This window comes from Miniopterus natalensis, chromosome 12 (genome assembly GCF_054644295.1).
Source record: "Miniopterus natalensis isolate mMinNat1 chromosome 12, mMinNat1.hap1, whole genome shotgun sequence".
In the NCBI taxonomy this organism is placed as follows: Eukaryota; Metazoa; Chordata; class Mammalia; order Chiroptera; family Miniopteridae; genus Miniopterus; species Miniopterus natalensis.
In genome coordinates, this window is record NC_142092.1 from 63,716,235 (window position 1) to 63,736,271 (window position 20,037).

General features: G+C 47.1%; 1 protein-coding gene across 2 annotated transcripts; it reads left to right on the forward strand.

Moving 5' to 3' along the window:
* The first annotated feature begins 510 nt into the window (after positions 1–510).
* TNFSF15 (TNF superfamily member 15) lies at positions 511–16,209 on the forward strand. Of its 2 annotated transcripts, XM_087823224.1 has the most exons (5): positions 538–765; positions 8,188–8,197; positions 11,157–11,192; positions 12,127–12,174; positions 15,755–16,209. In XM_087823224.1, the coding sequence occupies exons 1-5, from the start codon at positions 538–540 to the stop codon at positions 16,207–16,209; spliced, it is 777 nt and encodes a 258-aa protein (XP_087679350.1). The 2 variants fall into 2 exon arrangements, with proteins under 2 accessions (XP_016066570.1, XP_087679350.1); XM_016211084.2 differs by lacking the exon at positions 8,188–8,197 and having other exon boundaries at positions 511–765; positions 11,150–11,192.
* The last annotated feature ends 3,828 nt before the right edge of the window (positions 16,210–20,037 follow it).

Consider the following 20,037-nt stretch of genomic DNA (forward strand, 5'->3'; position numbering starts at 1 on the left):
AATGGGCTCCTAGGCGGCTGGCAGCAGATGGAGGGCTGGGCCAGCTCTGCAGGGCGGTGGAGCAGGCCCATTCCCTCTCCCAGGGTGCGGGCTCCACGCACCTCCCGGCCTCACTTTCACTTCCAGCGGCAGGCACTTTCCCGACTCGCAGGCACTTCCAGACTCGCAGGGCCCGCAGCCTCCCCGGGAACAGGTAGGTTTCCATTCACCCGGCCTGACGACTTGATGAATTCTCTCTCTCGTCCTCTGGGGACTTTCCTGACTTCCTTCTGTAAACGAAGGAAGGGGCACATGAGCACGCTGTATATAAATACGCTCGGGAAGCTTTCTTCTCTTTCCTTAAACCAAATTTGGTTTCTGTTGTAGGCGGTGCATTCCCTCGCAGGGCGGGGCGCAGCGTGCTGTGGAGGGGAGAGGAGAGGCCAGGGGGAGGAGTAGGCAGCGATTAATTCACCCACTGTGAGAGCTGGTCTTCTATTTAATGGGGGGGCTCCCTGCCCCAGAGGAGTCAGCTCTGTCTCCAGGACCAGCAAGACCATGGCAGAGGACCTGGGGCTGGGCTTTGGGGAAACAGCCAGAGTGGAAATGCTGCCCGAGGACGACAGCTGCAGGCCCAAGGCCAGAGCTGGGCTGGCAGCCAGGAGCAGCAGCAGCACCCGCTGGGCTCTCACCTGTTGCCTGGTGTCACTCCCCATCCTGGCAGCGCTCACCACCTACCTGCTCGTTGGCCAGCTCAGAGCCCACGGAGAGGGCTGTGCATCCCAGGTAAGCAAGACTGCGAGCTGCCCTGGGGCTCAGCAGACCCTCTGCGGGCACCTGCAAGCTAAGGATACCCCGGGTAGGGCTCCCTGATCCATCACCCTCCTTGTCCCTCTTGCTTCGACATGCAGAGGAAATGCAGAACATGAGGGGTGGAGAGGCCCAATTCAGGGTTTGTTCTCAATATTTCCAGGGAGTGAATTGTGCCTTTTTATGTTCATATGCGAAAGATCTCAAGCCACATAGTTTTAGACAATTGTAATCGTAGTGCACTGATAAGTTGAGACTGTTCCTCTTCTTAAAAAAAAAAAAAAAAAAACACAAAGAAATTCTTTCAATTGCATAACTAATACACAGTCATTGAAAAAAGTTAGAAAGTACAAATTAGGAAAAGAATTATCATTACTCATAACCTCATAAGGTGGCCACTCTAAAATGTTAACATTTGGGGGTATGTAATTTCATATTTTTTAATAAGATGGGATTATTTTGAGTGTCTTAATATGTTATCATTGAATTTATTGTTAATAAATTCAGAGCAGCATAAGGATATAGATGGCTGTATTATATTCCTATAGATGTATGTGGTACAATTTATTTAATCAACCCCCTTGCTTGAGATTAGAACAAAATCTTTTTCAGTGCTTCAAAAAGAACTGTCTGCCAGATTGTCTGTCATTCAGGTCTTGCGGGGGGGGGGGGGGGGACCTTAGTCAAAAAATATGGAGAGAGGGTCTAGGAAATAATGAGGGGATACAGGTATCAAGGCAAAAGCTTGTCATTCTCAACTGGGAACATCAAAAATCTTAAAGCCGGAAGAATGTGCCTTTCAAGTAATATCCCTTTTTAAAAATGCTCTTGCATAATTTGTTGATGACTGATTTAATTTCAGTCCAAAGTATTACATTCCATAGGAGAAAACAGGCTTTTCAGCTGGTTTAATTAGAAACCTGGCTTCCAAGCAGTGCTGGCCAACTTCAGAGCAGAGACCCAGAGAGGCAGAGAGCAGGCTGTGGCTGAAGTGTAGCTCTCACCACCCGGCAGGGTCGGCAGGCTTCGCGATCAGGCGGCAGGGTCCGAGGCCACGTGCCGTCATTCAGCAAACATGCTGTTTATGTTAGAGGAGCAATGCAGGGCCCGAAAGGTCAGGCTGTGACCCCAAGATCCCATGGTGCTGTTTCCTGGGAAGCCAAACTGCAGCATCCAGTTGACACCCTGGGACGCTGTCCATCTCTGTCCCGAAAGAGACGGCTGCTCCCGAGGCAGAGTGACTCAGTGGCCTGCGCTCTCCTGCGGTCTGAAGGGAAACACTCGCTCTGCCCCAAACCATGTCTGAGATGCCTCTGCTGGCAGGAGCCAGAGAACACCTTTGTTGATCTAGAAGAACTTCAGGTGGGTGCCACGGTCCAGAGGGGCCAGTGACTTGCCCAGTCAGGAAGAAGGTTCGAGACGGGAGCTATCGCTAGACAGGAACCTATGAGGGAAGGCGCTGGGTGTCTGCCCTGTTGTAGGTACACAGGAGATGAAAAGGCTAACTCCATTCCCTTTATTAAACCACCCTCCCTGGAGAGTGGACATGTGAGGACATTTGGAGCCATGGTTTGGCCAGGAGATGTAACTCTTGGTGAGTCAGAAGAAAGACAAAGGGAAATGAGGGTGAGGTTGGGTCCCATGCAGCAATTGAGGTCCTGGAAAGAAACAGCCGGCCCATTCAAATAAGAGAGTGTAAAGAGTGTTCAAAGAAGTGGAAATGGGTTCAAGGAAGGGTCAATTTGCTGAAACGCAAGTGGATTAAAGGGAACCTCCAAGGCTGGGAGCATCCTGGGGATTAGCCACAGAGGGAGACAGGTCCCCAAACCTTGGCCTGAAGGGGCAAAAGGACGGAGGAGATTTAGAGGAACCCAAGGAAACCTAACATGAAGGAGGGGGCCTGCCCAGAGGAGCTGCAGGCGGAGTAAAGGAAAGCCAGAGGCTGCCAAAACTGCAGGGCAGGAAGAGGAAGGGGGAGGGAAGCTCGGGCCACCCTGCTCCCAGCAGACAAGTGTGCCCAGAGGTCAGCCTCCAAGAGCACAGGAAGGGCCAAGAAGGGTGGCTCCAGAGCGGCTTACAGACAATAACCAGCTCAGAGGAGACTAAAGAAGATGGAATTCGTCTGTGTTTTGTGAACATGAAATTAAATTGTACTTATGAACAAGAGTTGGTTACCTAGGGAACAATAATTGTATATTCAGTTTAACAGAAAGAAAAGAATATTTGTCTTAAAAAAAAAAAGATGGGATTCAAGGAAGGAAAACCAGGTCACCGAGCAGAGTTTGGGTGAGTGTGGCTCTTAGAAACCTGAGTTTGATTCCTAGCTCAGCCACGTCTGGCCGTGTGAAAATAGGCATGTGACTTCATTTCTCTGAGCCTATTTCCTCTTCTACCAAAAGCGGACACTAATATCAACACTTCGACAGCGGCAGGAAGGCACGTGCAGGAGCAGTTTGTACTTTGCCGATGGGGAGAACTAGACTCACACAGTTGCTATGATGCGATTGTCACTCTATGCCAAGCACCAGACAACCACCAAGAAAACTTGATTTTGGCCTTAGGAAGCTCCAGGTCTGATGCGTGACGAGGAAATAGGCTACATGCTGTGGAATTCCAAATGTTCTCTTAGCTCAGCCTTGGGGAAAGTGGTGGTCCAGGGAAGGACTTCTGGAGGAGGGAAGGAAGTCGGTGGTGGCTAGAAAGCTATACCTGAGGTACAGGCCACAGACTCCATTACAGCTCAAAGCCCGTCAGACAACACAGGCCATTGGCGGTAACAAGGCCATTTAAGGTTATACAGCTTAAAGTGCAAACCAGACCATCTGATCCCCTGCTCAGGGCTCCCCTCCACTGTGCCAGGCTGTCCCTCACATTTCAAAGAGATAGCTCCCAGGTCATTGAGAAGAAAATGGCCTCTGCAGTCTTTAAAGGATTTATAATGCACCAGGTCCAAGCCAATCCACTCTCACACTAGGAAAAGTAAGAGAGGAGGGTCACCCAGCCCTTCTAAGGCATTCGCAGCCCTAAGCAGCAAGCCCAGCAGCAGAAGATAAGCCAATAATAATAATACCAGTGATACTAATGACATGATAGTAACTCCCATTTCACATGTGTAGAGAGCTCTCACAAAGATAAGCCCGCTGAACACAGAAATGCAGTGGGGGTGGTGAGCACCCACTTTTGGTGAAGAGGGACTTGAAGGAGAGTCTGTGAGCACCTAAGGTCACAAAGCTGGGAGGCGACCCACCTAAGTGTCTGAGTTGGCAAATCCAGGTTTCTTTGGTTTCCATGTTGCCTCCCTCTCCACTCACAATCGAGCTTTGTGATCATGGAAAGCACTTTCCATCCACCCCTTTTATAGACAAATGAATCGGTCACCCTTGTGTAAAACAAGAAATTCTATCAAGACAAGCCTGGGCTTGATTCTCCACACAGGGGCCAAAGTGACTCTTTGACAACTTTCACTAGATTGTGTCATAGCCCTGCCTCTGTGGCCTCCTCTCCCTGCCCCATCGCTGGCCTCCAGCCACCCTGCCTTCCCTCTGCTCCCCAGCACTCCAAGTGTTCTTCTGTTCCTTCTCTTTACTTGTCTGTTCCCTCTGCCAGGCCTGCTCTAAGGGATTTCCTCTTTCCATCCTCGGAACAGCCACAGGAGGTTGGCATTGCGAAGGATCTTTTCTAATCTAACTTAAAAAAGAGTTGAGGCTTGAGAAGAGCTCAAAGGGGCTCCAAAGGAAGAGAGTGAGCAACGTACACAACCACCCTGAGCTTCAGTTTTCCCCTATCACCTACCCAACAGAACCGCTAGGAGGTTCCGAGCAGCCTCCACATGGCCCCAGTGGGTGCCTGGCAGTGTGGGCACTGGGTGGGTATTTGTCTCCTTCCTTCTCCTAAGTAGAAGAAGAAAGCTCTTCACAGATCCATAGAAACTAAGAGATAGAAATGCCCTTAGTCCTGGGGTCAGCAACCATGGCCCACGGGCGAAATCTCAGCCACTTCCTGTTTTTGTAAATAAAGTTTTATTAGAACATAGCCACGCCCATTCACTTAAGCACTGTCTGTAGCTGTCTTCATGGCACGACAATAGGGTTGGGTAATCGTGACAGTGACTGTACTCGCCTGCCAAGCTAATGTCTACTGTGTGGTTCTTTACAGAAAGTTTATTGCCCCTTGGTCTAGTCCTATCTCCTTGTTTTACGGTTGAGGAAACCAAGGATCAGAGACGGGAAAGAAAAGTTTAGGGTCATAGAGCAGGTCGGGGGGGGGGGTGTCAGAGCCAAACCTAGGTTCTACTTCTACAGTCACTTGGCCTCATTCCACCAGCAAACAGGACTGACTCCATTCTTACTAGGTCCCCAGATCAGACATCGGAAAAACAACAGCAACTGTAGGGATGGTCCAGGTTTTTATTAACAACAACAAAACAGTTCCTAGGATTGTTAAATATATATATATATTTTAAGTGGACTCTTCCTTCAGGGGTTGGTTGAGTAAGGAAAGGTTCAACGTGACACACTCATTACCAGGTAAGTTGCCGAGTAGAAATCAAAATTAGATGTGAAAAGGTTTGGAATAAATGCCTTTAGGTGACGTGCCCATAAACAAGGCATCGATTAAATACATCATGGTCCTTCCATGAAATGGGAAACTGCAACTGCCGTGTTTTCCTTTTTATGAGGCATCTCCAGATGTAAGGATGGAGAATTTCTCCCAGGTGTGTCATTAAGGGGAAAAACAAAGGACGTAACAGCAGGTGGAATAAGGAACGCTTCTTTTCCAAAAAAATAATACATATTCACATGTATGAATGTTTATAAATGCACAGACTGTCTCAGGAAGGGTACAAGAGACTGGTGGCTCTGCTCTTGTCCAGGTGAGGGTGACAAGTGTATATACATTTTCAAATATATACCCTCATGTACAAAATGTATATGTTACCTATACAAAAAAAGTAGACACAGCAAAATGGTTTAGGATATTGAGACTCCTGGAGAGTGTTAGATTTGCGTCTTAGAAAAACAGTGGGTCAGATGTTCAAACCCAGTTTGAATTCCGACCTAGCCGCTTCCCAGCCGTGTTGCCTTACCTTTCCGGGCCTCCGCTCCCTTATGCATGAAATGGGGTCATTAGAATTAAAGTGCTTCTAGTGTCGGCAGAAGGTGGGAGGTCGTTACATAGTAATTAGGGTATTTCCCTGATCATGGAAATTTCATCAGAGGGAACTTCTCCACCTGTCCTGGAACCTGCATCACCGGGCGAGGTAGAGGGTCTGGGCGAGGTAGAGGGTCTGGGCGTTGGAGGGCTTTTCTCAGCCTCTGATATTTGTGAGCTGTCTCCATGCCTCCTCCTCTACCCTGGTCTCGAAACCCACAAACCACACTCCAATCCATTCTTGACCCAGCTGCACTTGGCCATGGCCTGGGCCTTCTTTAGGTCCTTGGCGGCTCCCACAGTCCTGGGGATGGGTCCACAGGCCAGGCCACCATCCTCTCCAGGCACTGTGCTCCAGGCATGACAGAACGCACCCCACGGGCCCAGCCCGAGCACTCAGTGCTGGGCGGTGAATTGTCAGGGATGCCATAGGGGACACTGCTTCCCAGAGTTGTACCAGCACCCTACCTCTGTCCTTCCCTTCCAGGTCCTACTTCTAGAAGCATCTGTATACATTCTCCCCCATGTTCCTCTTGGCTCCCTCTAATCTCATTTCCACCCCTTCCTGCAAGGCTCTTGGCCCTTGTTCCTCGCACCCCTGTTCCCTCCCATGTCCCTGAGACCCCTCATCTCCTCCCAGAACAGGACCTCATAGTGATGCCAGCTCAGGCTTCAGAGTGACACGGACTTGAGGGAAAGCCTGGCTTCAGCACATCACAGTTGCAACCTTATAATCATTTATTATATGCCAGACTCCGTTCTAGGCTTTTTCACATTTAGGGTTTTGAGAAGAACAAATGGGATCAGGTCGATAAAGCTCTTAGCGTGCTGTCTGGTGCACATGCAACACTTGTTTGCTGTTAGTACCACGTGCCTCATCTTAGTCAAACCTTGAAGTCGCGCAGTGAGCAAAGTACTCCTATTATCTCCAGTTTAGAGATGATAAAACTGAGGCTTAGAAGGGTCAAGCCATGTGCCCCAGTCATACAGCTGGAGTGTGGCATTGGGGTTCACATCTACCATATGCACCCTCCTAAACACTGCTCAGGCCCTGGGCATATGCCCTACAAATTACACCTCCTGGGGCGGGGCGGGAGATTTACCAATGACACCTGCAAAGTGCCTGTAGCATAGTAAGTGCTCAGTAAATGCTGGTCCCCTTCCTCCCGAGAGCACCTAGAGTGTTTGCTGAAGGGATAGAAGGGTGGAGGAAGGCACCAGGTGCCTGACCTCCGGAAGCCCTGCACGCCATGTCCATTAATGGGGAGGTGCTGTCCTCTTAGCACCGGGTGAGAATCCTGCAAGGAGATGTCCAGAAGCGATTGCTGTGAAGCAGATGCTCGACAGACATTATTTCCCTACCCGCTCCACCTTGGGGGACCCTTTTATCTCACTCAAGTGTTTCCTCTGCTGGCACAAGGAGGACAAAATAATCCCCTTTCCGTGTTGTCTCGAGGAAGCAGATAGTTGAGATAAAAGTGTTTTGTAAGTTGCAAAACGCAGAGCACTCAGTTGCCCCTACTGTGGCCTCAGGGGGTCCTGGCACTCCTGGAAGAGAAGCCCCGCTCACTCCAAAGGTCAGGCTGTGGCCAAACGGCAGAGGAACCCGAGGTGGGGGAGGTGAGCTATGCAAGAGCAAAGGCAGGGAGGGCCGGCGAGCTGTGGGGGCGATCCCAAGCACGCCTGCAGCTCCTAGCTGGGGGGTCCGGGATTCATTTGTTCACGTGTTGAAGCCAACACACTCATCAGTCAGTGCCCGGCAGTCCCACCCCACAGGCCACACACTGCCCGCCTGCTGCAGGGCAGTGGCTACAAGAGGTCATCTGCCAGCCTGGGCTCTTCAATGAGGCCCTGCAGCTGACAGTAGCAAACAGCTCAGGTTTTGAAATGCATGGGGTGGGGGTACTTTCCATTCCCTCAGCCCCTTTGCATTCCGAAAGGGCAGAAGTCCAGAAGCAAACTGCGGACCGAGGGAGCCTTCCACGGCCCCTAAAGGATCCCAACCTGCCACTCGAGGGGAAATGGAATAGGACCCTGGTTCTCAGCCAGCGGTTGGAGAGGCATTTAAGGAGAAATCAATCACAGTCTTCTGGGGTGCTCTTGAATACTGTGTCTCTTCAGATTAGGAAGTCAATGTTGCCCTCACCTTCAGGAACCCAGAGGAGCCCAGGAGCAATGGAGATGAGTCAAGGTTGGATGACAGTAGACATTTTATTGGCCTGGTGTTGCCAGCAACCATTTTGAGAGCAGGCATTGAGCCAACTCGAATGCGTAAAACTTTCCCCAAATAAACCACTATTTCTTCCACTCAAATCTTCTCTTTGTTCATTCCTGCCTCCTGTTGCAATAATCTTCCTCTCGTAATAGAGCCTTATTAAGAAAACAGCAATGGGAGGCTTTACATGTTGGTCTTGGAAAAAGAGTCCCAGATGACAATGATGTTCTTCTTGGGGACTCTGGGGATGTTGTGTTCCTCAACACCTGCCAGCTGGCACTATCACAGCCTCCAGATATTTCATGGCATTCTGAGGCCACTAAAATCCATACACATCCACCCAGATGTGAAAACAAAATGTGTTCCTAAGTTACAGAAATCCAGCAGAGCAAATAGAAAAATGTGTTCACATCCCAAATACATGTTAATAACAAGGGGTCTATGAGCCACAAGGAATGTTCCTGACTCTTATCTGAGTGTCTGCTTAGCTAAAAATCAGCAGGATGTTCGAGAAGATTTCTTAAAAGAATGAATGAGTCAGAGAAAGCCAATCAGGAAAGGTACCATTCCCTACACAGCAGGATGCAACCGAGCTCTTCCCCATTCTCTTCGAGAACCCCACCTTCGGTTTTCTGCATTGTCAAAAGACTGATTCTTCATCAGCTCTCTCAATAGCAACTAAGGAAACAGGCTACAAAAGAAGCTCATTTCTAGGCTGCTTCTCAGCCTCCCAAGCCCACCAAAGTTATTGATGCTGGACAAGTAGTCACATCAATTGGGTTTTCAAAGACCATTGTCCTCGTGACCCTGTGCTAAACGTATGCAATGTGTTCGTTGTGTTTCTGGCAGCAGAAATCCTTGCAGTTGCCCAATTGTTTCCACGCGCTGTTGGGCCTCCTTACTCTTGCACAAGCTGTTGGCCTTGCCAGGAATGGTTATTACCTTTTACCACCTGGCTGATACCTGTGAGACCTGTAAGACTCAGGTCAGGGGAAATTTCCCCTGAGTCCCCCACCTATGGGATGGGATGGTAAACTGGAACTTTAAAGGTCAATATAAAGTGATGCTTTGGAAAAAGCCCTCTGAAGGCAGGCTAGGAGATGGGTTAGAGAAAAGAAGAAACCAGATGCAGGAGAGAGCTGTTAGGAGGTTCTTGGGAGAGCCCAGGTGAGCAGCATGCTGAGGCCTAAAGTGGATTCACAAAAGAGAAAACATGCAAAATAAAAATGACAGTTGGGGTTTGTGGAAGAAGAAAGAAGCAAGATTTAGGCCTGGTAACTGAGGGGAAGCAGTACTGGCACCATTAACAGGGTTAGGAAGCAGAGAAAAGGGAGCTGGAGAGACCATGAAGTCAGTTTGTCAATCAAAGATAAGATCTTTGTCCTCAAGAGGGCTGCCAGGGGAGGTTTGGTTGTGTGGCTTGGGAGTAAAATGAGCCTGACAGTCTAGGTTCTAACAGAATCACTATTATCACAGAACTGTTCCCAGACCTAGGCTCAGAAATGGTGCAGCTACATCCACGTGGCCACACACATGTATGTAGAGACGTCCATGCACAGAACACCACCCCACAGACACATGCAGATGCACAGGTGCAAAAACTCTCTTTCCCATCGATGGACCTGTCTTCCCACCTACTCACACAGACACACAATTCCTCATTCTCAAGTGTATACTCACACACACACACACAGGTTTTAAGATGTAAAACTGATCAAGCGTCCATGGTGACCTCAGGATTACTGTGGGTGGGGACTGAGAATTACGAGAACCAAATCTGGGTTGAGTCCAAATCATATCAGAGGTGGTTCTTTGGAAACATGTTCCTAAGCAAAGCGCTTAGGTTTGCTCCCGAGCTTTCTATCCTCGCACGTGAGTGCTGATTCCTTCAGTTTCCATGCCTTCTTTGCGCTGACTCATACATTCTCTTTTCTTTTTTTAATTTTTATTGAATATATTGGGATGATATTAGTTAATAAAATTAAATAGGTTTCAGGTGACACTTCTATAATACATCATCTGTATGTTGTCTTGTGTGTTCACCACCCCAAGCCAAGTCTCCTTCTGTCACCAAATATCCCCCTTTACCCTCGCCCACCTCCCCCCACCCCCTTTCCCTCTGCTGATCACCATGCTGTTGTTTGTGTCTGCGAGTTTTACTTTTGTTTCTTCTGCTTAATTCCTTCGCCTTTTCCGCCCGGCTCCCCACCCCGCACCCCGACAGCTCTCCGTCTGTTCTCCGTATCTAGGAGTCTGTTTCCAGGTTGTTGGTTTATTTTGTTCATCTGAGTTGAGCTTCATCTCAAACCGGGGCGTTATCTAGGGCTACGGATGTCATTCTCCCCATTTTACAAACGAGGCCAGCAAAGCTCCGGGGAGAAATGCCCTGCTCGAGGCTACGTTGCTAATAAACGGTGGAATCAGGCCTCGGGCCAGGCCTGTCTGCCTGGAAGGCAGGTCCCCCCCAGCGCCACATGGCACCTGCAATGGCTCGCAAGCTGGGATTGCCATGAGGAAAAAGTCTCCATGCATCACAAGAAAACAAGAAAGAATTGTAGAGACCGAGGAGAAGGAGAACACAGGGCTTCTTTCTTTTTTGGTATCATTTTTTAAAAATAGTTCCAATTTCTAAATTGTGATGAAAAAAAAGAAATGAAGCAAGTGCCATTATTTGTTTAAATAACAGAACCACTGGCGTGATGCTGGAGTGGCCTAGAAAAGAATGGGGACAGCTCTCAGGACAGAACCTCTAAGGTGGGCTTCGGAGACAAGCGTAAGAGAGACATGTCAGCAGGGTGCTGGAGGAGACAGGCGGAGAGCTCGGGTGCGAGATTCCCATCGACCGAAGGACTCTCACTCCCATTTCCCTCATCTCAGAGGGCCCGGCTGGGTGGCGGCAGCCTCCTAATCATGCCCCTGCTTTGGGCAGCTGAGTGGACGTTGGGGGTCAAAAGGACCACAGATGGTCTGAACCACGTCTTTCTTTCCCAACAGACTCCAGAAGGACAGGAACCTGGACCTTCACATCAGCGAGCTTGTAAGTATTTCACACTTGATGCCTTCTCTGGGGGGGGAGAACATACAGTATCTGATAGCTCTGGTGTAGGAGGTTCAGGGGGATGCAAACCCAGAGGAGACGTGAGGGGGCTCCCCAGCCACCACAAAGGCAAAATGGTGCCATGGCCAAGTGCAGGGCCTGTGGGTTGAGCTTTGGGCAATAATTTCACCTGTCTCCGTCTCATTTTACTCACCTATAAAAATGGTTATGATAGTACCTACCTCCCAGGGTTTGTGTAGATTAAATTAGCTAATTCCTACAAAGGCATTAGAACAATGCCTACCACATCAAAATACAGTGATTTTTCCTTTTTATCATCAAAAACACCATCTTTATCACTGCAATTAGGACACACCCATCTAATACAATCCTTTCTAAGAACCAAAAGGAAATCGAGGTCTTCTGGAGAACTGACAGGGAAGCAGAGGACCCAAAAGGGAAAGGGGCCTATCAAGGTCATATAGCTACAGAGTGATTCCCACCCCATTCTCTTAGGCCATCCAGATATCTCAATGGATATGGTTAAAGGGAACATGAAAAAGGCAAAAGACCACTTAGCTCCCACAGAGGCAGTAGGAGGAAAGGAGAGACAAGGTGAGGTTTATCGAGCACCCATCATATGCCAGGAATCATTCTGAACACTTTCCATCCATGGCAGGAATTAATGTGCCCATCTTAGAGATGAGAAAACAAAGTCTGAGATTAGATAACTTGTCCAAAGTCATGGAGCCAAGATTCATTTGTGTTTAAGACTTTCTCCTGAAAAAAAAATTCACAGAGAGGGGAACTGGACCAGGCTGGAGAAGAGGAGTATTTCTCTCCGGTTGCAGGCACCATGCAACTCCCCAAATGTTGTCTTCATTCCAGTCACCTGCTGGCTCATACAAAGCATTTTTCTCTCCGTTCCTTACAGATGCACCTCCCGAAGCTGGAGTAGATAAGCCAAGGGCACACCTGACAGGTAATTCTCCCTGGTGTGTTTTCCAGAAACCATGGGCCATGGGCCATGGGCCTGAGAGTTCTTTCAGTGCGTTTGCCAAAGCTCATTCTAGTTGTTTCAGACTAGAAACCACACCCGTTAGTAACAGGCTCCTCCTCTCAGCGGAGGGTTTTCAGATGCCTTCCTTCCTTGAGGGATCCGAAGACCCATGTTTCCCGGGCATTTCCTCTCAGATTCCATCAGCCCTCTTCCTTCCTCTACTCTTCCTCTCTTTCATTCATGCAGGCAGTGAGAAATGGCTTTCCTCAGGCTCTGCGATTCCTGTAATTCTCAATCTGGTCAAAGATGAATGGCCCTGAGTTGCCAATTTATTGAGTCCATCTGTGCCCTATTCAAAATGAAGTTATTGGGCATTTACACTCAGGAAGGTATTCCTGAAGAATTCACATTGATGTGAGGAGGTTGAGAGCAATCTCGTCACATCACCAGCTGGCCATCCCCCAAGTCTAGTGTGGAAACTCCTGGCGTTTCACACCTGGAGTTGTACATACCTCTAGGACTCCAGAGAAAACAGCACAGCAGTGCAGAAAGATGTTAAAACCCATTGAAACACTAGAGTCAAAAAGCAACATACCCTCCTGAACTATAAAAAAAACTGCAACCCACAGGGTGATATCCTTGGGCCCAAGACATTTGTCTTAATATCTGTTCAAGACGAAGCTGTTTGTGGGGAGTCCTGAGTAAGGATTAGGATTAGGGAGATGCCAAGTTCCCATCGCTTACCACTCACCTATAAGAGCAGGTGAGGTTGAAAAGGCTGGGCAAGAAAACCTTAAAAACTGAGTATGGAGATGCCACTCCTCTTTTTATTGAATGGGGGGAGTTGAAATTGGTGAGGGAATCTAGGGTCTGACACCTAATATGTATCAGACACTGTGGTAGGCATTTTACACATATGATTTATTTAATCTGCATATTAGCCCCACGAGATGGGGAAACTGAGGCTTGGGCAACTAAGTTCACTTAACCCAAGTGGCATGACTAAGGAGACCTGAAAGCTGAGCTTGACTCTCAGAACTGCACTGTTTCCATTACGACACACTTCCTACCCAAACTCCTACTTGCCACTGTTGACAGAGCTAATTGCATACCAATTTAACAGAACTTCCTTTCTCTAGAGACGAAATGATTTTGCATCATCTGGGAGGAATGTTTTCTTTTTGAATCTACTACAACACCAACAAAGAAGGAGTACAAGCTATCACGGGTGACTAATAAAAGTGCCTTTCATAGATTTTGCAAAGAAGCAACAGAGCTCTCCAGAGGCCACTTAGTGCAGGAGCCAGGGGAGGCCACACACATTCGGATCCTGTATCATAGTTGCAAAAGAAACCCAGTCTAGTTGGCAATGGGAAAGATGCTTCAGAAAAACCCAGGAACCAGGTTGCTGGTCAACCACCATGGGTGAAGATTGCTAAGGGCTTCTTTAAACAAAACCAGTCCCCAAGCTGTGGCTGACAGTACATAATGGTCATTACTATGGACTTCAAAAGTAGTTGTAGAAAATTAAAATGCGTTTTTATTTTCCCTGAAAAAGTATTAGTTTACTGCAGATTATCTCATTTGAAATATGGTTTGATTCTATTTACTTTCTTTTGCTATAGATATATTTCATGAAAGCATTCATTCATATGTTCTATATAATGTATACATGTAAATAATGCAAACTTAAGAACATTTTTATATAATGAAATAGATTTGTCCTGGCCAGGTGGAGTGTAATCTCACACACCAAAGGTTTCAGGATCGATTTCTGATCAGGGCACATACCTAGGTTGTGGGTTCAATCCCCAGTCAGGGTGCATACTGGAGGCAACTGATCAATGTTCCTCTCCCTTCCTTCCTCTCTCTCTAAAAATCAATAAAAACATGTCCTTGGGTGAGGATTTAAAAAATTAAAATGAAATAGGCTTATTTTTTAATCTGTCAAAATGAAAGGTGCTAGTTTATTTGGGGAAAGAAAAGAAATATGTCTTGAGTAATGCCGTATCCAGCCACTGAGATAAAAATGTCTGTGTCTCTTTCATTCCCTTGGCCTTCAGAACAAGGCTGAGGGAGCTTTATCTCCAGTTCACAGACAGGAAATTGGGACTCGGAGAAGAAGAACCTACATGGCTGATTAATAACCTAGAGTTACAGAGTCAGGGTTGGAACGGGGCCCAGCTGCCCAGAGCCCTGGCCCCTTCCCCTCCACGAGTCAACTACACTGGCTTACAGCTTGGCCCTGTCGATGTCGGAGACGCATCTCCAAAGTGTTCTGGGCCTCTGGTTCCAATATTTGCCCTGACGCAGATTTTTATTAATTACTACCTGTGCTTCACATGGCACTGGACCGCAGTGTGAAGAGGGGTGACAGGAAACATTTGACTGTGCCTGAAACGCCCCCTCTCTGCACAGCACGTCTGAAGCAGATGGGTGTCGTTTAGACGGTATTCCCAACAGGGGTTTATACACACCATCTCTTTTCATCCTTTCCACGCATATTATCATCTCCCCCTGACCCCCCGCCCTGTTTTTGTTGTGTGTTTTTAAGGAAAGGAAAGTCAAATACAGATTAAATCCCGACTTATAAGGAACGAGACTTTATGCAAAAGGATTACTGCGGGGGGGGGGGGGGGGGACGACTACTGCAATAGGGAGGTGCTCTGACCATAAAGTCTGCAGGTGTCTCCAGAGTTAGGCTAAAAGGGCTTTTCTTTCACAGAGAGGAGTGAACAAAGCTAGAAAGAAGCAGGTGTAGGGAGCGGGAAGGAAGGCTGCCCTGACAGGAGAACTGCACCCTGACCCGGGCTGAGGGTGTGCCCAAGTTCAGGGGCCTGGGAGAAGGAGAGAAGCTTAATTAAAGTTCCGTTAACAGGTGTTTTGTTCCAATGAATCAGTGGGGAATAAAACACTGGTCATTTATGAGGCAAAAAATGGGAATTTGGAGGGTATTGTGTCTGGCCCTGCCCTAGGGAAACAATGTGGGCCTCCACCTTCTTATCTAAGTCATTGGGGGAAAGTGGGGTTTTGCAGTAAGCTGATTCCCAGGATCCTTCACTGTTTTCCAGGATCACAGGAGCCAGGTAAAGTTTAAAACAGTCAGGTAAGAAAACTCAGGCAAAGGAATTTGCCCAGGTCACCGGCCTAAGATGCTACTCTCTGAACTAGTGTCCACGCACGTGTCCTCCACTCTTTCCTCCTCGAGCAGCTTGCTAGCTGTTGGTTTTGTTCAATCACTTTACTCTCTTAGAGAAACGAGACACGAAGTAAGCCAGCCCTAGGAAAATAAGTGTCACATGATCTCATTCATATGTGGAGTCTAATGAAAAACTAAACTGATGAACAAAATAGGCCCAGAGACATGAATGCATGGAACAGACTGATGCATCTCAGAGGGAAGGTGGAGGTGGGTGGAGGGGGGCAAAAGGGGAAAACGGGGGACATCTGTAATACTGATAACAATAAAATAAATTTAAAAATAGTAATAATAGTGAGACACTTTTTGCAAAGTCCACAGGTTCCAACACGAGCAAATTAAACCTCTGTCTTGTCTTTGTAGTTGTGAAACAAATGCCAACACAGCCCTTGAAAAATCAGTTCCCGGCTCTGGATTGGGAACATGAACTTGGCTTGGCCTTCACCAAGAACCGGATGAACTACACCAATAAATTCCTGGTGATCCCAGAGCCGGGAGACTACTTCGTTTACTCCCAGATCACATTCCGAGGTACCATATCCAAGTGTGGTGAAATCAGCCAAGGGACCCAACTGAAAAAGCCAGACGTCATCATCGTGGTCATCACCAAGGTAACAGACAGCTACCCGGAGCCCACTCAGCTCCTAATGGGGACCAAGACAGTGTGTGAAATTGGCAGCAACTGGTTCCAATCCATTTATCTAGGGGCCATGTTCTCCTTGCAAGAAGGGGACAAGCTGATGGTGAACGTCAGTGACATCTCTTTGGTGGATTACACAAAAGAAGATAAAACCTTCTTTGGAGCCTTCTTGCTATAGGGGCAAGGCAGATGTGGTTGTGTGAAGTCCTCTCCTCCTACTTCCTAATTTCCTTTATTCATATGTAATATAGGCAGGGATTTTTGTGAGGCATTCCACAGAGACAGCGGTTTAGCTATGAAACTCAGGGCCCAAAAGCCCACACTTTATACACCTTACTGATGAGAATACAAATTGGAAAAAGGCAGAAAAAAGCAGATGTATTATCATGGTTGCTTGGAAGGGTGGTATCTAAATGTCAGAAACTGGTCACCAAATGAACAGATGATCTACTCAAAACATTTCCACGCCTTCCTATGGGACAGTTGTCACCAGTGGCCTCAGTTCTTCAGTTTGATTATGAAGCATTCGCTTCAGTTCAGGAGCCTTGAATACAACCCAAAGCCCTGGAAAACAGTGTAAACCTTTCAGAGGAGAAGTCCTTAATCACTTTCCCCAAGTACACAGTTTCATGTCTTGCCTAAAAAGAAGGAAAGAAGCTGGTATTTTTCATGAATGTTCTCAAAAAAAGAAATGCTTTTTCATGATGTTATCTATGGCAAATAAAAAAAACTACCTTTCCCTTTGTGTACGCACATGTAAAAACAAACAAGTGTGAGTTCCATATCAGAAATACAATAGTGTTTATTTGCCACAGTTTTCTTGAGCACCTATTATGTTTGGGGTGTTACCTTTACCCAGAAGACACTATAAAGACCAAGACAGACCCTACTCAGAACTTAAGTCAATATCACTAGATAGCTCCTGGTCAAATGTGTCTCAACATGCTCCAAGGACTAACTCCAAGTCCTAAAACAATATCGTCTGACGGTGTTACATAGGATTTCTGGAGCACTCCTGACTATGTAAGACATCCAGCTGATTAGGTCCCTCAAGAAACTTGGAGACAGATTTTTAGCTAACTAGACCAGCTGTACAACAAACCTGATGGATGCCAGGAGACAATGGACTTATTCTCTGGGGCAGAGGGTGGGGGGAAGGGGGGGTCAATCACCAAATCTGGAGAAGTTAACCTAGATCTGCTTTGAATTTTGACTGACTCACACCTTTATATGCAGAGTGTTATGTGGGTATTTTTCTCTTGAAATACTCAAAGGGACTTGAATATGGGATTAGCTCCTCAGCTCAGCTAGGGCTTCTGCCCTGGAGGAAAGGCTGGACATTGAGGAGGCCCCTCCTGAGCGTCAGTGGGCTCATATCCTCTAGCCTATATCATTTCCTGCGTTAGTATGTCAAGGGTGGGAGAGGCATTTCTGCTCTCTTAGCCTCTGTTGACTTGTCTGTAAAGCAAGAATCCACCAGTTTGTTCCCCAGGATCAAATGCGTTCATGGGGATGGGACATGTTAACACTGAGCATTGTGTGAAGTCTGAGAGCACGTCAGTGTGACATGGGAGTGACCTTCAGCACTTCAGACTTTATTATAAATGCTCCTGTTGTGGGAGACCTCAGCAGGAGACCTGAAAGCAAACCTGGCACCGAAATCACTCTTCCCCTTGTTGCCAGGAGACTCCAGAGGCACAGAGGTGTGGGGCTCCTGAGCACTATGATTGGTGCAACAGTACTTGATTGATGTTTGTTGAGTTATAATTAAATAGAAATTAATTTTCATTTTCTCAGTTGGGAGGTGGAAGCTCTAAAGACTTCAGCTTCTCAAAACAGTCAGCTCAGGGCTCAGTGGGAGTGCACAGAAGGGTGTGGTCACCTCCACCTGGTTCAGAAGAGTCTTCTCGAAGGAAGTGAGTTCTGAAAGGAAGGTGGGCGGACGACAGATGGCGCCGGGGAAAGGGCATCTCAGATGGAGGAATTACCCTTTCCTTAAAGCAGAAAGGAAAGGTTTCTCAGTAACTATAAAACCAGCTTGATAAGTGAATGTCTCCACGACTGACTCCTAGAACAATATTTATTGGTAGAACAGGAATGTTTTATCAATGACTCTAGTCTGGCTCCGGGATCAGAACTAACACCCCATTAAGAAGATAAAGTGCTCTGTCTGCCCCTGCATGAGAGCACCCGGCAACTAGGGGTGCAGGAGGGAATCTGCATGGAAGAGGCGGGTGGCCGGCTCGTCTTCTCCCCGAAAAGGGACCCCTGTGCCCAGGGCCTTCAGACCTGTCCACGTTCCACACGGCATCTGGTGGATTTGGAAGTTCATTCAAGAAATTGGAATTTCCTGCTATCCTAAAAGACTTGACGCTTTGAAAAGATCCTACCACATATTTATTTCGCTCCCGTCATAAGCTTGTTTATTGAAAAATGTATTGTGCTCAAACTTTTCACGGCTGAATTTGTTAAATGCTCTATGATGTATCTTTTACTGGTCAGAGAGGCCCAGCCAAACATTTCTAGTAGGGCTCAAGTCCTAGGCATTATTTGCATGGCAAATATGTGTGCCCTTGTTTTTAAAATGAAGTGGGAGAATGCTTTTTAAGACCCCTATTGGTGGTCCCCTAAAAGGAGTAAGGGGAATGCGTTCAAGGATCGGAAGGGGGGAAGGAGCTTCCTTATATGCTTTAGAAAAGAACTAATTTAGGGGGAAAGTGCTTTGCTGGTTCAGTGTCTCTCAAAAGGTGGAATTTAAATCAATTCCACAAACATTTACTGAGTACCCACTCGTCCTGGAGACACAGAGATAAATTATTTTGGTCTCGGATGTGTTCATTCTAACAGCTCAGTATCTCCATTGTCTGCAGCTCTTTTCATTTATTTTGGTTGTATTAGCTAATTAATTAGCTAACTTTAGGTACATGGATATTTTCTCATTATGAAAATGGGTGCCATTTGGTGAAGGCTGATCATTAACAAAATGACTTGTGTTTTCTACAGGTGATTTTTTAAATAGCTACCCAAGGACAGTTTTCCATAAATAAAAGGGGAGAAAATAAAGATACTGTTTTCTATGGTGGAATCCATTATTAAGCCAAATGTGGAGAGACCTTATTATCTGCTGTATTCAAGTTTGGCCAGCAGCACCCTTGAAAACATTAGAACTTTACAGATGACCCAGAGGTGTGTGCGTCCCTCGGCAAATCCAGGAGCCATGATCCAAATGCACGGGGTCACTAGCATTTTGACCCTGGCATGGTTTGCATCTATTGGATAGAACAGAATTGCTTAAGCTACTAAAATTTCTAAGTTTTTAACTAAGCTACAGTAGAATGTGAAAAGGTACACTTTTCACATCCTGAAAAGTGTCCGGTCCCATCCAGGAGCAAAGCGTGCCAAAGCCCTTGGCTCCATTTCAACATAAGCCGTCACCCGAGGAAATTCCACCTCTGTGCCTGTCAATAATTCCTCTGGGTTATAAAAGTTCAACCAGCTCCCTCTGCAAGAGGCGTGCCAGCTGCCAACATTCTTTTGCAAGGTATTTTTCAAGTCCTTTCCCAGTCATGTCTCCATGATTGTGACACTGGAGATTAATCCCTTAGGACAGAGTGGTTTGTATTCCACACCTTGCAAAACACACGCGAAATCTCTTGTCCTAAGATTTCTTGCTCTCTTAGGGCCCAGAGTCCTAGAAGTGTTTTGCCATTTTTAACAGATTTTTTTAAGTGTGCATCACTAGGCTGGATATTGAGAGCTATTACATCACATTGGCAAGTGGGCCTGAGGAGAATTCAGTGGACTGCTAACCCCTGAATCCTTTTGCTCCAGTGGTGACAAATGGTGGGTCAGAGCAGTCACATCTGTGCCCTGCCCCACTCTGACAACCATATTTACAACTTCCCAAGCTCTGAGACACGTTTGTCCCCCAACCCCTTCTATCATTCCATTTTAGGAAGAAAAGATGACCACGGCAGCCCAGACGGAAGTTACTTGTCAGGGCCAC

What these genes read in the sequence shown, in the direction of transcription:
- TNFSF15 (XM_087823224.1), top strand. Translation starts at nt 538, where the DNA reads ATGGCAGAGGACCTGGGGCTGGGCTTTGGGGAAACAGCCAGAGTGGAA. An exon ending in ACCTTCACATCAGCGAGCTT is followed by an intron (nt 11,193 to 12,126) that starts GTAAGTATTTCA and finishes CGTTCCTTACAG; the next exon opens with ATGCACCTCCCGAAGCTGGA. An exon ending in GCCAAGGGCACACCTGACAG is followed by an intron (nt 12,175 to 15,754) that starts GTAATTCTCCCT and finishes TTGTCTTTGTAG; the next exon opens with TTGTGAAACAAATGCCAACA.